We start from the raw sequence: 17,277 nt of genomic DNA, 5'->3' as shown, positions 1-17,277 counted from the left end.
CTAAGAAAGCAATGCTTTCTCTTCTGCAGCAGCTACAGGAGAGATGGCCTCCTCCCCTTGATGGTGCAAGAGAATGAGGTCTGGAGGTGCAATTGTCATTTTGTGACCTTGGAAGAAGAGCCTGGAGCTGTTGGTAAAGGAGAAGGTCAGTGGGAGCCTGAGTGAAAGGACAAGAGAAATGAGATCCTGAGTGGTGAACGCGCAATTGCAGAATCAAACCTTTCCTAAAATGAGTTCATAAATTCCCTTTATTATTTAGGACAATTAATGTCTTAGTCCCCGGCACAAATAAGAATCCTAACTAACATAGTCACAATAATTGAAATACCCCTTTTACACCCTATAGGTCCTTTTTAAGCCAATTTGATGACCCATCCTAAGTTTCTAAGCTAGGAACCCTAAATTAATACAAGTACCCCAATTAAAACCACATAGTTTAAAGCAAGCCTGTACTAAATGGAACAGTATTTTCCTTCAGAAAAGGACCACTGGTTTAATTTGCTTCCTATCTTCTAGAAATCTCTGTTTAATCAGTCTCAGACAGATGTGTATTTTTCTGAAGATCAGAAAAATCTCCAACTGCCTTAGTGCAGGGAGGTAGAAAAGAAAAGAAATGACCTGAGTCCCTACTATGTGTCAGGAATTACACTTAGAGCTTTACCATGTTATCTCACTTCATCCTCTTGCCCGCACTATGAACTGAAGACAAGGTGTCTCAGAGAGGTTAAGTCATTTGCTCAAGGTCATACAGCTGGTTAAGTAAGGGAATAAGTATTCAAACCCAAGTGTCTGTTCTCTTTCCACTCTTCCATCTCCCTAATCACATTTCATTGATATTTTATATAAACACCTTAAAGTCATCAACCTTTGGGAACTGAAATTAATCAATTCCTTATATGCAATAAGATCCATTTAGCCAAGATTCAGGCTGCTCTCAAAATCTCACATGACCACACCCCTTCACAAAGGCCATACCGCAAACCTCGGGGCCAAGTTAGACCCTCCCAACACAGGTTTAAACAGATGCACACTTTGAATGCACAGGCTGCCAGGCTACCAATCTTATAGGTGAAGCAGCCTGTAGACTTGAGATGAGCTGCCAAAAGAGCTTCAGGGAGGAAAGCAGAGAACACCATGCCTAGTCCATTTCCTGTTTTCTAGAAATGGAATGTGGATGCTTATTGTTCTTGCAGTTTGACTGGGGTGACAGTGCCCATTTGTGAAAATTGGTGTTTACAGGGTGTGAGAAAGGTGGGGGTGTGCGGGGCTTTATGAGTGTGTGTGTGTGTGTGTGTGTGTGTGTGTGTGTGTGTGGTCTGCTTGCTTTTTCATCTTAAAACACCTGTAAAAGATGGATATAGGGAAAGATGATTCCTATGATCTCGTCCAACTAACTTTTTTCACTATATTTGTAAGTCAGAGGATAGAAGGAAAAATAGGCAGCCTAAACTATCAAGTCTTAGACAGAAACTTTGAAAACTATCTAAAGTTCCTTGTCAATCCATCTTTAGCTGCAAACTGGCACTACTGTGCCTTAGCACTTACAAACAATGGATAAAAGAGGAAAATGCCTGACAAGAGTCAGGAACACAATATACATACACAGCTGAGAAGGGCCAAGGCCTTAACCATACTATCTATAGAAAGCCAAATCCCTGACAGAAAATCTTTTCACCTACAACCCCTGAAAAAAGAGGTAGTAGACAAATCATTAATTCAGTAAAGTCGACCTAAAAACACTCAAGGCAGCTGCACTGTCATTAAAAGCATGCTCCCACCAGGTGGTGCTAAAGGGTAAAGAGTCAAAATGATTAGGAAACTGATAATTGGGACTTTAAATTTTCATTTACACCAGAAAGCGGTACATATTAAGAAATTATGCTTTTACAGACATGAAAGAACAAAAATTTTCGATGATTAATAACCAAAGTAGACCAGTTTTATGGTTTACTTTATTAAAAGCCTAAGAAACACTTCGGTTTTTAAGAAGCAATTTCATGAGGAATAGACACTATTCACTCCTGGGACCCAGCTACATAACTCAAAGCCTCTATGCCTCACTCATACCAATGTCCCTGCTAGAAGTGCCTTCTCTGTTCATTTACTCCTACTCTCTAAAGCCCAGCTCATCTCACCATCTCCCTGGAGCCTTCCCCAGCTCCTCCAGCCCACAGTCATGTATTCTTTCTCTGAACTATAGCACTCACTGTATAATCATTTGCTGATAATCTTTTTAACTGACATAAAGCCAGCTTTTACAATCGAAATTAAATATTTTTTTTAGTGACTAAAGAAACCTTACATCAAATGAACATTTCCACATCTATATATAAATTTATATTTGGGACCACCAAGCAAAATATAGAAAAAGAGTCCCTTTACATTTACTATTTGAAATAACACCATGCAAAACAAGGATGCCTGGACAGTTCCTAGCTCTAATGTCCAGGATTGCAAGGCATTAATACTTTAATACAGCCTAGGGATCTGAGCAGATCTAGCAGATGTCCATGGATATACATCTTTGGATCAAGTAAACATCCTTAGATGATTTAAGACCTTCTAACTTCCAAAACTTTAAAAATGTAACCATGTTGCTCCAAGTGTGAACAAGACTGACGAGATTCCTAATATATAAAACAAATATCTGATAGACATGAGCTGATGGAACATTAACAATCAAAACTCAACAGTAGGAGTTTAAAAGTAAGAAGATCAAAAGGTCCATGAATTTGGATTGGGGGAGGGTGGAGGGTGGAATGACACCTGTATTTTCACTAACTGCCACTAGAAATTTAGTATTTCTCAATTATGAATACAGGCAATGGTAGTATGAGCATTACTTATGCTTTAGACTCTATCTGAAAGTATAAATTTTTTTATACCATATTACAGTTGTTGCAGATATCTCAATATATCACTGACATTTATCACCACTTCTAAGTTACGGCAGTTATTAAAATTACCACTAGATCACCTGTGATTACAGTCTTCTCAGCTGTGTGATGAGAATGGACAACAATTTGGCAACTCTCCACTCTCAAGCAATCATTCAGCTACCAAATGGTGACATCTCACAGTGGCGGTCCGGACATCTGTGATGCTTCCTGGTATTCCCCACTTATAAGTGTTAATCAAAGACCACCCAAGTATGACGGTCTCATGCAAACTAAGCATAAACAGTCTTCATGTTGCTGTCTTTAGAAAAAAAAAATCTAACGTTCTCATCTTTTAAATGAATGATCTTGTTATTTAACGTACTTTTTTATATAAATTTATTTATTTATTTATTTGTTTACTTATTTTATTGGCTGTGTTGGGTCTTTTTGGCTGTGTGCGGGCTTTCTTTAGTTGCGGTGAGTGGGGGCTGCTCTTCGTTGTGGTGCATGGGCTCCTCATTGCCGTGGCTTCTCTTGTTGTGGAGCATGGGCTCTAGGCGCATAGGCTTCAATAGTTGCAGCACATGGGCTCAACAGTTGTGGCTCACGGGCTCTAAAGCGCAGGCTCAATAGTTCTGGCACACAGGCTTAGTTGCTCCGCAGCATGTGGGATCTTCCTGGAGTGGAGCTCGAACCTGTGTCCCCTGCATTGGCAGGCAGATTCTTAACCACTGCGCCACCTCGGAAGCCCCCTTGTTATTTAATGTATTAACAAAAAAAGTACATATTACTATACCACAAGTTTGGTTTTTTCAAAATTTTGATAACTGCACTTCAATGTATTTGGTGTTCTTTGGAATCAGATGTATTTTAAGCACTTAGGAGACCTAAGGTGACCTAAAGCATAAAGCCTCCATTTATTTACTCATTAAGTGAGTCACTCAGTCATCAAGTATTCATTGAGTGCTTCTTAGAATATTAGGTTGAATCACCCAAAATTCTCGATATTTGACTGTTTTTGACCAAAAAAGCAGTTTCATACAGTTCAACCCGATACTTGTTGGGCCCAACCTATAAGCCCTCTAATAACAGAGACAGTCATGAGGTAAAAGATCTTGAATCAGAAAGACCGATGCTTGCAGAAGAAGTTAAAAATTTTGTGAAGTGGCAAGGTGACCAAAGGGAATTATCCATCTCATTATCCTGAACGAGAATGACCCAAATACAATATCAAGTCTGTATTATTTTCTATGACCTAAGAGTGAGGAGAAGCCTTTCCCCAAAGCTTTACTAATACTTCAATAATTTTTTTCAAATCACATTAAATACTGTAATCCTCCACTTTATAATAAGAAATACACTTTAAATTCAATATAAAATCCAATAAGAATAATGCCTTAACATTTGTATGGCACTTTATCATTTAAAAGTCATTTCAGGGACTTCCTAGGTGGCACAGTGGGTAAGAATCCGCCTGCCAATGCAGGGGACACGGGTTCGATCCCTGCCCCAGGAAGATACCACATGCCGCGGAGCAACTAAGCCTGTGCACCACATCTATTGAGTCTGCACTCTAGAGCCCGTGAGCCACAACTATTGAGCCCATGTGCCGCAACTACTGAAGCCCACGTGCCTAGAGCCCGTGCTCTGCAACAAGAGAAACCACAATGAGGAGCCCGCGCACCACAATGAAGAGTAGCCCCCACTCGCCGCAATTAGAGAAAGCCCGTGTGCAGCAACGAAGACCCAACACAGCCAATAAATTAATTAATTAATTTAAAAATAAATAAAAAATAAAAGTCATTTCATACACATTATTCTATTTGATCCTAACTATACCCCTAAAAAACAGCCTGGGAGAGATCACCTCCACTTTTCAGGTTACATAGCACATGAATCCTAGTGTACTTACAGAGAATCTTAACTAATGTTACCTTTAAGCCAGATTCTCTCTTTGTTCACTGTGTCAAGTGATAATGTGAAAGGAGGCAAAACATCTCAGTGCTTCAAAACCCAGGAAAACTAGGTCTGAATCTCAATCTATCACCCTCTAGGCATCCCTGAGGAAGTTCTTTGGTATCTGTGGGGCTGAGCTAAATAAAGTGGGAATAATAATATCTTCAGATTAAATGGGATACAGCTGTTAAAGCCCTTACCCTCACCTACAGCACTTACACTTATCACTATCATTCATTTATATTATAATGAGAATCCAGCAATGAAGAAACTTGACTCTTGCCTAAAAGAACTCAGGAAAGCCATGTGTCTCAATAGACTGAGCACAGGCTATAGGATTCTAATGTCCTGCTCCACACTTACGCAAATAACTTATTATTATCATCATTCTATCAGCCTAAAGGCTTCTGAGAAAATACCCAATATCACAGAATTGGGAGACCTAACTTTTCTTCAATATCTAAAAATTTCAAAATCTCCTATGTTAGGAGCTCTGATCAGGAGTTGACTAAGAGCTACTATCTGTAACATCTAGAGCCGATGTTCACTCAGGAGTCCAGAAACAGCCTTATCTCATTTCAGATAGCTGATGGTCACCCAATAATAAGATCTTGAATTAGACCATGTATGAAAACTAAAACCAAAGTTGGACAACACCAAAGGAAGGATGTTCGGTAAAAGAGGATATGAGTAAAAGAGAACTATGTTCCGTCCTGAAGGCAAAGGGTCAAAAGCAGGCTTGTTGTTACTTACTCTTGGCTTCCCACCTCCTCATCCTCTGAGGAGGATGCTGTTTCCTCCAGGTCCCGGGCCATCACGACTGGCATTTCCTTTAGAGTTTGTCATGCAGTCAGCAGACGGGGGCCTCAGAGACCTTTCCCTGCAGATTCACTGGATCAAACAATTTGGGTGGCACAGACTCCTGCAAGAAAGCCAAATGATCTGAAACACAATGCAGTGGTCTTTCTGTTCGTTATTGCTGTTGATCTTCCAAGTAATGAAAAATGAATATTTACCTAAATAGTGTCTGACCTCTAGAGGCTTACCTTCTTTCACAGTGCCTCACATATGCCACAAAAATCAGACTTTTTTTTTCAAATATATTGTCTGTCCTCTACGTATTTGAAGAGCTTCTATTAAGTTTAAGTTTCTCATTTTTCTTTTACATACTAAATCTAATGTGCAACAAAAGAATAGACTTACTTAACTTTTAGGAAAGTCTGAGGTAGGTGGCTGATTGCCTAAAACGCCGATTCCTTGCTAGAAAATCCTGATCTGGGTTAAAAATAAAAACACAAGTTTTAAGATCCTTGCAAATATTTCTTTAGATTCTATGACAAGCACAGGTAAAATACCCTCATGTTTCCACTAAAAACTTCATCCAGTAAACCAAAAAAGGAATATATTCTGCTGAATCAAGGTCACAAACAGCTGGAAAAAACAAAAACAAAAATTGTCCTTCCACACGCTCAAAAATTATTCGCCCTTACTAAAAATCACAAACTATGATCCGAATATCAAATAGACATTAAAATTAGCATATTTCTAACTTAAAATATTTTTAATAGGGAAAAGGTACATGTTCAGTGTGTCTTTGAGAATGTAACAGAAACTACAGATAAAGAAAATGAAAATGTTTTGAATGATCATAATCCCATTACTCAAAGATAACCATTCAATGGCAATCTTTCCAAACCTCATTTTTCTATACATTAATATATGTGATAAGAACATAAATGGGGGGGAAAAGCGCCAATTCCGACAACGATCCCTACACGTGTTCAGCGAAATGCGCAATATCTAACAATCTCAAAGACGTTCTTCCGATTATTCCCAAAGGAATTTCTCAGTATTTCCCAAAATGTTGGTAAGTCCCTTAAATTAATACAAAACAAAATCTCCAAGCGAGGAAGGGATGCCAACCTGTCTTAGGCTGCCAGCAGAGCAGGGAGAGACAGGACGATCGGAAGAAGATTAAGGGCACTCGCCCAAGGAGCGTCCTCGCCCTAAAGGGATCAGGCCCTCAGTCCCACCCCCGGCTCACCCCAATCCCAGGGAGGTCCTCATATGCTCCCTACGGGAAGGACGCGGGAGACTCGGCCGCAGCGATTCAGCCCAGCGCGCCCGGAAGCCAACAGCTGCTCCCGGACTGGGAGAGGGAAGTGCAGCAGAGGCGCCCGCCCAGACTCGGGAGCGCACCTCCCTCCAGGAGAGGAGTGCGCCGGCGCAGGCGTTTACCTCTTTCATCTTCCCATGGCTCGGGGCGGGCAGGCGGGGACAGCGCTCTGCGCCTACCTCCTTCCTCCTTCCCCAGCCGGGCTCACGGCGGCCGCCGACGGCTGCTTCCCCCGTTACTACAACAACCAACAAGCAACCGCCCGCTCGGAGCCACTGCGCAGGCGCCCGCCACCCGGCGTGGACAACGCTCGGCTTCGGGCGCAGACAACTGTCGTCACCGCCGCGCGACGCAGGCGCGTGGCCTTGGTCTCCGCAGAGGGCTTGACATCTTTTTTCCGCTCTTTTTCCCTCCGCCCCAAAAAGATTGGCTTCGAACCCGGAGTTCTTTCGCCACGCTCAACCGGAGGGGTCGCTGCTTGAGCAGCGCACGGCGGGGCGAGGCTTGGGCAGCGGCAACCGCTGATTGGCAGTAAAGGGCTTCACGCCCCATCGCCTGCTCTAGCAGAACCAGAACAGCCAATCAGAGCGAGGACTGAGGGCAACGACCCAATCCTGGAGCAGGGCTGAGAGTGGGGGCGGGGACAAGTTGCTCAGGTGGATTCAGGACTGGAGCTGGCCTGCGGATGCTCCTTTGCTGCTGCTGCTGCTGCTGCTGCTGCGCTGCGCTGGGAGTACAGTCGCCAGGTAAGGTGAATGTGGGGGAGAAGAGGTAGGTGTCAGTGGCATCTGACTGAGAGGATCCGGAAAGCCTGGGAAAATGGAGGTGGAATAGAAGGAAGGTAACTGGGAGGCAACCTTTTGGGGAGAAAGAGGTTCCAGAGACCAAGAGAAAAGGGAGCTGGGAAGATGAAGTCTTGGTGTGTGCGGAACGAGTGAATGCATGAACGAATGAGCGGCCTCTCTGAGCCTAGCACAGTGCGAGGAACCTTTACTTTCTCATGTAATTCTTATAATAACCCTTGAGATAGATATTTTTAATCTCCATTTTGCAGGTAAGGAAACCTAGGCTTTAAAGTGTAAGTTACTTGCCTGCGGTCACATGGTGGGCCAGGAAGGGAACCTCCCACTCTCAACTCTAGTAAACACCACACCTTTGCTGGCCTGGGCCAGGGCAAAATTTGAGAATAGATGTTGGATACTCTAGGAGGCCCTCAAAAGCTTTAGTTGGAAATCGTACTGAGGGATTGGCAGAAAAGTTCAGAAGAGTGCTCAGGCTCTGCCTTCATCAGCTATCTGCTGCGGTTTCTGAAAGCTTCTATGAAATGGACATACGTTCTGTCAAAGAGGGAGGCCACACATGCAGCTTTTCTGACCCTGAGAGAGCCTGAGTATCCTACTGAGGGAGAGTGAGAAAACTAGGAGGATGGCAGGGGAGGGGAGTGTTCATGTCTTGGGGCATGCTGTAACTGTTTGTGATTCCAGTACAGCCCCATTCTCTCTGGACTTTAACAGAGTCCACTTTTGTGATCCATTTTCACTGAGGGATTGATCCATGGACGCTTCCTCTTCTAGGACTCTTTCTTTGTTTTTTGGTGCTTCACACTGTCTTGAGCCATTACTGACTTTGATATCTGTTTCAGCTAGGTAGTGTAGGACCATACTGTAACATCTACTGCCAAAGTGACAGAGGAAGCCTGTTAATTTATCACCACTTCAGGCCCAAGAAATTAACCTGACAACAGATAAACCATGGGTCAAGAAAACATAAAGAAGATGGGAAGAAGCAATTCCATGATTAGATTTTTTATCTACATGGTTTTTATTTAAACCAAGCTGATTGAAATCAGTGCTCAGCAAGGGTTTGGTTTTGTTTTTTAAACAAAAAGTACAAAACCTGATGTATTTTCTATACATTTTGAAGACAGAAGTGGCTATGGTATGCTTGTCTTACTCAAAAATGGAAACTTCATCAAAATATTCCCAAACAGTGAAACAGTCTTGCAACAGAGACCAACAGACCATGCTTCATTATCTCAGCTCTGCTATCTATTAGTTGTGTAACCTCAAGCAAGTCATTTAACCTCTCTGTGCCAACCCTCATCTGTAAAATGGAAATGTTAATAGTGTCTACTGACCTTGTTTAGGATTAAATAATATACGATAGGTGCTTGCCACAGTGCATGACATATACAAGTGTTCAATAACTGTTTGCTATTGTAATTTCTCCTGCAACCCAACACCAACATTGCTGTTTCCTTCTCCATATAATTTTCTTACTAGTTCTCAAGGCACTGCAATTTATTTTTAACTTTTAGATTGTTCTCCTAGCTTGCTTCTCTGTGCTTGGAAGAACCGGTCACCAGTAGCCAGGCAGGTATCTGTTAGTAGATTTATAATCACCTTTGAGCCACTTGCATTACAAAGGAATGACATGAAACGCCAGGCTAGAAGTAAAGATCCCAGGGGACTGATTCCAGCCAAAAGAAGAGAGTTCTGATTGAGGCTAATATTTTGGAGAAATTCCTTAGACAAAAATAAGCACTGTGCTACTTATTGCAAAGTATACTGTTGACTCACCATTATTAGTATGACTAAATATTGAGACCAATTTCTGTAAGTTTTACACCAAAGTCCATTTTATTTCTTTATCGTGATATTTGTACATTTCCTTTTCTCCTGTTCCCTTTCTTCTCTCCATTTTTTCCACTGGGTTTGTCATTTCCACCCACTGCATTATTTAGCCTTTTTCACTCTGGTCAGCACACTTTGATTTAAGGTAGATATTCAAAGGCAGGGACTTTCCTGGTGGTCCAGTGGTAAAGAATCCGCCTTACAATGCAGGGGACACGTTTTTGATCCCTGGTCAGGGAACTAAGATCCCATGTGCCGCAGGGCAACTAAGCCCACACTCCACAACTACTGAGCTCTTGGGCCTCAGCTAGAGAGCCTGCGTGCTGCAAACTACAGAGCCCATGCGCTCTGGAACCCATGTACCCTGGAGCCTGCAAGCCACAACTAGAGAGAAGCTGGTGTTGCACAACGAAAGATCCCATGTGCCTCAACAAAGATCACAGGTGCCACAACCAAGACCTGAGGTAGCCAAAAGTAAAATTAACTAAATGAATAAACAAAGGCAGTGTGCCAACCCTGTGAAGGGTGACTGGTGGTGGATGAGCCTCAGGTACTTGGAGAGGAGTTTATGAAATGACTGATCAAATAAGCTTAGCACAGCCCTCATGAGTGGGACCCAGGTTAACTACAGAGGGGGGTGAGCTTATGTTTGAAGTACACTAACCATCCATTGTCTCATGCCCTTCGCCTTCATTTCCAAGGCAAAAAGCCCTCTCAGGTCTCAGGAGAGCCATGAGCCGGTTCCTGAACGTGTTACGAAGCTGGCTGGTTATGGTGTCCATCATAACCATGGGGAACTCGCTCCAGAGCTTCCGAGACCACACCTTTCTCTATGAAAAGCTCTACACCGGCAAGCCACACCTTGGTAAGAGAGCAAAGACCTGCATCCTTTGTGGAAGTGGCCTAAATTGTGGTTCCCAGACCCAGCTATACATCAGAATAATCTAGAAAAAGTAAAAAAGCACAGGTGGCCATTTCCCTCTCCGAACCTACTTACTGAACCTTTCACCCCCTGGGTGGGAAACGTCCCAGGTGACTCTGATGCTTCCTAATCTAGCCTTAGGCAGCTACTAGGGTAAGACAGCGGACCCCAACCTTTTTGACATCAGGGACCAGTTTCATGGAAGACAATTTGTCCATGGACGGGGCAGTGGGTGGGGAGGGGGGAATGGTTTGGGGATGATTCAAGCGCATTACATTTATTGTGTACTTTATTTCTATTATTATTACATCAGCTCCACCTCAGGTCATCAGGCGTTAGATCCCCGGGATTGGGGATCCCCGGAGTAAGAGACGTAGTGGATAGCGCTTGGTCCTTTTTCCCCCAAGCTTTGAATACCTTTTCGTTCATTTTATACTGCCCTAGGCAGCTAGTCTGTACAAAAAGCATTACAAGGGCAAGTGAGGAAACAGAGTTCCTTGGTGACTCTGTGGTGCCTGACTAGAAAACCATAAAGAAGCTTCTCATATTAGCTCAGCCCCCTTTCAGAAATCAGGTTGTGGCACACATGGTTATATCCTACATTGGAGATGGAGAATTACTAATCCAAGGTCTTCTCAAACTGTGACACAGACCCTGAGAAGATAGCCAAAACCCCTCTGAGTTGGTCTCCCAAAGTGAACTTCCGCAGGCCATGGTGGCCTTTCTCAGTGTCCTGAGCCTCTCTGCTAGAGAGTGTTTGCACATTTCAGCTTGTGCTTCCTTGCATTGATGTGTGGGGTGGCTTGAGCTGCAGCACCATTTCATAGTAGCTGACAATTCTGTGTCACATTTATAGCTAACCTAGATTCAGGCTCTGACCTGGCTCATTTTTCTGCAACATCTGGGTATAAAATGAAACTAAGTAGACTAAGGCTCACTTTGAACAAAGCTCAAATACAGTAGGCATAACAAACCTGGAAAAGTGGGCAGGACAGTTCCACTTTTCACCCTCCAGTGCTGTCCTCAGGTGGTCCAGGAACCCTAAATAGATTCACAGGTTTTTAGAGGTTCTCTGGTTGAGACAGAGAAGCCCAGGGTTATGTGATTTGCTGGAGGGCATATAGCAGAGCAGAACTCTGTGTATGTGTATGTGTGAGTGCGCAGGCACACACGCGCACATGCAGCCAAGAAGTAAAAACTGCCTCCTCCCTCATGACCTGGAGGCTGACCTGGTACTTTGCTGATCATAGCAGGACCCTGGAGCATCCTATAGAGTTTCACCTGATGCCTAATCTGGCTAGGGTTGGTGAGATACTCCACTTTCATATCTCACTCACTAGAGAAATTTCCTATCTTTTCATCAGAAGAGCTATCAAAATGCTTTATAAAGAATATAGCCCTTGAGGGCTAACCATTATTTATTTGTTTGGTATATGGAATTTTTTCTCAGCTACTAACATCTAAAGGTCCTCAGGGTTATGAATTTGGTATTGCTGTCTGGTTTTCTAAAGGCTGAAAAATCCTTAAAGCAAAACCCTGAAAGACCTTTCAGTTGTCAGTCTTGCCCCTTAAAATTTCTCTTGCTCGGTAGACCAGCAAAGGAAGTATCTTTGCTTTCACCGTTTTGGCATTTCCCACTACTGGATGCCCTAGATCAATGCCTGTACATTAATATCACGAAGGCAGGCAGGTTCTAGAAAATACCAGGTGGGCCCTGGGCCTAGGTCCAGAGTGTATGATTTAACTGGTCTGGTACCGAGGTCTTGGTAATTTTATAAAATTTCTTCAGTTGATTCTAATAACTGTCCAAGGTCAAGAAGCACTGTTATGATGGACTATGAGCCATCCTCTCGCAATAAGATGTTTAATACAGCAGCGCCAGAGTGAAGCCAGCAAGAGCAAAGTGGCCCCCGCAAACACCAAAGAAACATTGCTTTGTTCCCTCCCCACGTGCACAGGAAGATCCAGGGACTTGGGTCTCTTAAAGGCCAGATGTAGGCATCTAGATAGGGCCTGGTATTTCTCAGTTCTCTCCTGCATCTGCCTTGAAAGTCTACTGGACCTCCTAGACATCTTGTATTGACAGACCACTCTCCATCATGTTCCCCCAAACCGGTCTTGATCCAGACTTGCTGGGCTTCGCCAGCACCAGAGCAGCTTCCAAGGCAGAGCCGTAAACTACTACACCCAGGAGTTACTTCCTAAGTGGGCTGTTTGTTAAGCTTCTACTCTTGGAACTCACCCACCCAGCTGTAGGCCTCTGAAGAGGAGCCGAACTGGTTCTCATCCTGGAATTCTTTCCATTCCTTCCAGTTCCCACATGCAGCACCAGAGCCTCCGCTTTGCCCAGAGGGGAGTTCAGGCTCAGCCCCCTGCCTCCTCCCGTGAAGTGGGAGGAGTTTAAGGGAACCCTGACCCTCCCTTCTCAACACTTGCTTTTTTCTGCTACACAGTGAATGGCCTCCACGCTCGGACGTTTGGAACCTGGACACTACTCTCGTCCGTGATTCGCTGCCTCTGCGCCATTGACATTCACAACAAGACGTATGTAACGGAGGGAAGGGCGTGAGCGTCCTTCTGATGGAAATTGGGCGCTGAGCATACCCATCATGGTCCTTCCTTGGAGACCTGTTAATTTTGATACATTAGCCTAGGATGTGGATAATAAAAGGTTAATAGGTTCTATTCCTTCTAGGCCTAAAAAACATAATAGGCCTGATGGTCTTTAAAGTTTGAAAATCGTTTGAAACTGACATAGCAAACTGGTTATGTCATGATCCAGTGGCCTGCATCATACCCCTCTACTTCTTTACTAAAGAGTCAGCCTTTCTCTGCTAGAGAGGTAGTGTGCTCTTTTTAGAGAGGCCATGAAATACCTTATTATTACATTCCTCTTTTTTTTTTTTTAAGAGAACTTTATTATTTTTTGGCTCCATTGGGTCCTCATTGCTGCACATGGGCCTTCTCCAGTTGTGGAGAGCGGGGGCTACTCTTCATTGTGGTTCAGGGGCTGCTCATTGCATTGGCTTCTCTTGTTGAGGAGCACGGGCTCTGGGCGTGTGGGCTTCAGTAGTTGTGGCTCGTAGGCGCTAGAGCACAGGCTTAGTAGTTGTGGTGCACGGGCTTAGTTGTTCCAAGGCGTGTGGGATCTTCCCAGCCCAGGGATTGAACCTGTGTCCCCTGCACTGATAGGCAGATTCTTAACCACTGCACCACCAAGGAGGTCCCTTACATTCCTCTTTGAGAAGCAGGAATGAATAGAAATCACGATCCATGAAAAAATGAGCTCACAAGTAAATGGGTGTATGTTTATGCAGAGTCAGGAGGTGAGGCTGACAGAGAACTCAGGACTCCTCTGTATTCTGCCTCATCAAGGGACGCAGACCAGTGTGGAACAGTTGGCAGGTAGTCACAGCCTCTGGTCTAGATAATGTTGTAACCCATGCCGGCCACTGGAGGGGCCTCGAGCTTTCTTCCCACCAACAGTCATCACCACAGTCAAGGTGGAAAGTTTGCTCAGGTCCCCACATGAGGCCACCAAAACACCAACTTCATACTAAAATGTTTTTGTCTCCTCCAGTCTCTGAGCATCTGGGCAAGAGAGAAGATAAAGATATTGATTGAGGCCCTCTTTTTACGCCAGGTGCTTTCATCTACATGACCTTGATTAAGTCTCCTGGTAGCTCTGGGAGGCAGTGGTTTTCATTGCTGATTCTGTAGATCTACATGTAAGAGACCCAATTAATTTAAACGGAGGAAGACTGACTCAAGTGGGATTTGAAGCAGGGCTGTTAGCACTGCGATCTCTCCAGCTTTATTTTTTTCATTTTTTTCATATTTTTGAACCTGAAACTGTGGTTTACTTGTTCTAGATTGACATGTATTTTTGGAAGCAGCGAGGTTTAGTGGAAACAGCCTGGGGCCCAAGAATGAAAACAAGAAAATAGGTTCTGGTCTCAGTTCTGTTGGTAACTAGCTTTGTAGCAGCAAGTTCATTGTAGGCCTTCTCTGCATCTCGGTCCCCTCGTGCATAAAATGAGACTAGTATATCTGTTCTGCCTCTCAGGGTGACTGGGAGGGAGTAAGGACTGAATAATTGTTTTAAAGACCTTTACCATGATGAAGAAGTACTGACAAGTATAAGCGGTCTGTCTTTTGTTTGCTGTGCTTTGGGGATGAACAGAGATAGCTGAGACTTAATCTTTACCTCTATTACCCATTCATTTCCCTTTCACTCAACACAGGACAGCTGCAAATGCTGACTTCCATTTCCAGCCTTTTTTTAAAGCTTGGGACTTTGGTCCATGTGCTTCTAATACGCACTCTGATTCTATTCCCTCCCTAACTGGAAACTCAAAATCAACTGCCAGCTGCTCTCACTTTCTGAGACAGTCTGCATTCTACCTATTTAATGTGTGTATCTCTAAATAAACCTGCTTTCACTTAAAACAAACAAACAAACAAAAAAAAAACACAGGGACTTCCCTAGTGGCCTAGTGGTTAACAATCTGCCTACCAATGCAGGAGACACGGGTTCGATCCCTGGTCCAGGAAGATCCCACATGTCGCGGAGCAACGAAGCTCAGCAACTGCTAAGCCTGTGCTCTAGAGCCCAGGCTCTGCAACAAGAGAAGCCACTGCAATGAGAAGCCCGTGCACCTCAATGAAAAATAGCCCCTGCTTGCCACAACTAGAGAAAGCCCATGAGCAGCAATGAAGACCAATGCAGCCAATCAATAAATAAAATATTTATTAAGGAAAAAAATCAACTCCCATACATAACATACTAGGGGGAGTCAAAAATTATCCGCACTCTGGCTGTAGAATATAGTGTCTTAATATGACCGTAGTGTGGATAATTTTTGACTCACCCTCATATTTACTAAGTGTATAAAAACATGCACAGAAATGATAAAAATCAAACTTAAGATATTAGCTCCTTCTGGGGAGAAAGGGAGGCAGGAGAATGGGATCAGGGTGGGAAAAGGATACACAGGAGGCTTTAACTGAAATCTGTAATATTTTATTTCTTAGAAGAAAAGTATCTGAAGCAAAAATGTCAAAATATTCAGATTTGATGAAGCAGGTATTGGTTGCCTAGGGGTCAGTTCAATTATGTATAATTTTTGTATATTTGAAGTATTTCATAGTTTTTAAAATTTCATAATTAAAAAAAGGGTACCAGCAATCTAAGCAGTCCACCATCCTATAACCTCTCTCTTCTCCACCTCCATGTCAGAGCTGAGGAATAAGTTCTTTTCCCGTGAGGTTGTCACTGTGTCCTCCATCTGACCATTTGTCTAGGTTAAGATGCAACATATGCAGCCCACATTGCAAGAGCATCTAAAAACCCCAGAAAGGTCCTTGCTACCCTTTCCCCAGACATGCCCTTCATTCTGTGGCATCTATCATATGAGCACTGAGCAGCCCCTGGCCAAAAATCCATAAGCGTGATTGGTCCAAAAGTGTCCACACTGCCTAGGATTGCCATACTCCAGACTCTGCTTTATTGTCGTTGGCTTCACCACCCTGCTAAGACTTGCAGAGCCACTCTGGTTGCCTGGACCATTCTCTTCTCAGTTTAGCAGTTGAAAGCTTCGGTTTTGCCCTAGACGTGAATAAATTGGTGTGATCAAACAGCCAGGTCTTTTCCAGGACCAAGTCTCCTTTTTCTTTAGCCATAGTCATTTCCTGGGTTTTGGTTTGTGTGTTTCAAGTCTGACCACTGCTTTTCCTCTGCACTGGACAAGGTAGACCTTCAGTCCCATTTCTGTCTGCTCCCCTGTAGGCTCTACCACATCACGCTCTGGACCTTCCTCCTCGCCATGGGGCACTTCCTCTCTGAGTTGTTTGTATATGGGACTGCAGCTCCCACGATTGGCGTCCTGGCACCCCTCCTGGTGTCAAGTAAGCAATGACCCTAGAACTCCCGCAGGAGCTGTCCCAGCCCTAGGGACAAGCCTTATACGAGCAGTAGCAGAAACTGCCCTGCTCATGTCAGCCACTAATATTGTCTCTGCATTTAAGGTCTCTCAATCCTGGGAATGCTAGTGGGGCTCTGGTACCTAGAAGCAGAACCAGGATCCAGACAGAAGAAGAGAAACTGAGGCCAACATCACCACGTCCGAGACTTCATCTTCCATCTTTGCTGGCCTCTTCCTTCGCCCACTCTGCTCTTAAATTTCTTTTCTGCTCCATCATCCACTTCTAGCCTTTTACATTTTGGTTTTTTTCTTTAGTTTAAAATTTTTTAAGCTATAACATACATACAGGAAGTTGGTGCCATTTACATGTATATACCATTTAAAGAATCATTTTAAAATGAATACCCTGCACCTCCATCCAAATCAAGAAATCGCCAGCACATCCGAAGCCCACTGTGTGCCCTTCCCCCACCCGCAACCTCTTCCAAGACCCCTTTTCCAGCCTTTGCTTTTTTTCTTTTATTTTCACCCGTCGATTTGACTTGTGTGGAGGGAACACGTGAACTGTGAAACTTAAAGCTGCTGCCTCACCCACAGCAGCTGCCACCAAGGGCTGCTTCGAGGGGTTGTCCACCCAGGTTGGGCTCCTCTCTGCTGCTGGACCCAAGACTGAACCATCAGAGGGACAGGCAGTTCTGAGAAGGGCTCGCCTGCAAGTGAGCATGGCTCCTATCCTTGTGCCTACAGGTGGATCAGGGTTGGAAGAGTCTGGGCTGTTTTTAGACCTTCTGGTCCACTGTATTTGTGTAATGAGATTTGTAATAAATAGAAAAACCTTCTTCTCTGA

The 17,277-nt window shown here is 43.9% G+C and overlaps 2 protein-coding genes across 14 annotated transcripts in view; one reads left to right on the top strand and one right to left on the bottom strand.

Annotated features, from left to right (window-relative positions):
• The window catches only part of TTLL5 (tubulin tyrosine ligase like 5), a 283,931-nt gene extending 276,623 nt beyond the window's left edge, over window positions 1–7,308 (bottom strand). For 9 of the 13 annotated variants that reach the window (XM_057732748.1, XM_057732753.1, XM_057732746.1 and 6 more), the window contains exons 1-2: window positions 7,074–7,308; window positions 5,589–5,757 (exon numbers count right to left, since the gene is read on the bottom strand). In XM_057732748.1, the coding sequence (XP_057588731.1) occupies window positions 5,589–5,662 (74 nt within the window). In that variant the 5' untranslated portion in view covers window positions 5,663–5,757; window positions 7,074–7,308. The other 4 variants (XM_057732752.1, XM_057732750.1, XM_057732747.1 and 1 more) reach the window with 4 other exon arrangements.
• Window positions 7,309–7,402: 94 nt separating this feature from the next.
• Window positions 7,403–17,277, top strand: ERG28 (ergosterol biosynthesis 28 homolog). Its single transcript, XM_057732767.1, has 5 exons — window positions 7,403–7,697; window positions 10,286–10,449; window positions 12,960–13,050; window positions 16,295–16,413; window positions 16,534–17,277. Exons 2-5 carry the CDS (start codon window positions 10,317–10,319, stop codon window positions 16,611–16,613), a joined length of 423 nt encoding a protein of 140 aa, XP_057588750.1. The 5' UTR covers window positions 7,403–7,697; window positions 10,286–10,316; the 3' UTR covers window positions 16,614–17,277.

Source organism: Hippopotamus amphibius, chromosome 4 (assembly GCF_030028045.1).
Source record: "Hippopotamus amphibius kiboko isolate mHipAmp2 chromosome 4, mHipAmp2.hap2, whole genome shotgun sequence".
NCBI classification, from domain to species: domain Eukaryota; kingdom Metazoa; phylum Chordata; class Mammalia; order Artiodactyla; family Hippopotamidae; genus Hippopotamus; species Hippopotamus amphibius.
This window is presented reverse-complemented; position numbering and strand designations above follow the sequence as displayed.

Bases quoted from the DNA above. Each gene is read 5' to 3' on its own strand.
- ERG28 (XM_057732767.1), top strand. From the start codon at position 10,317: ATGAGCCGGTTCCTGAACGTGTTACGAAGCTGGCTGGTTATGGTGTCC. The intron at 13,051-16,294 runs GTATGTAACGGA...GCTCCCCTGTAG, and splicing joins ATTGACATTCACAACAAGAC to GCTCTACCACATCACGCTCT. The intron at 16,414-16,533 runs GTAAGCAATGAC...TCTGCATTTAAG, and splicing joins GGCACCCCTCCTGGTGTCAA to GTCTCTCAATCCTGGGAATG.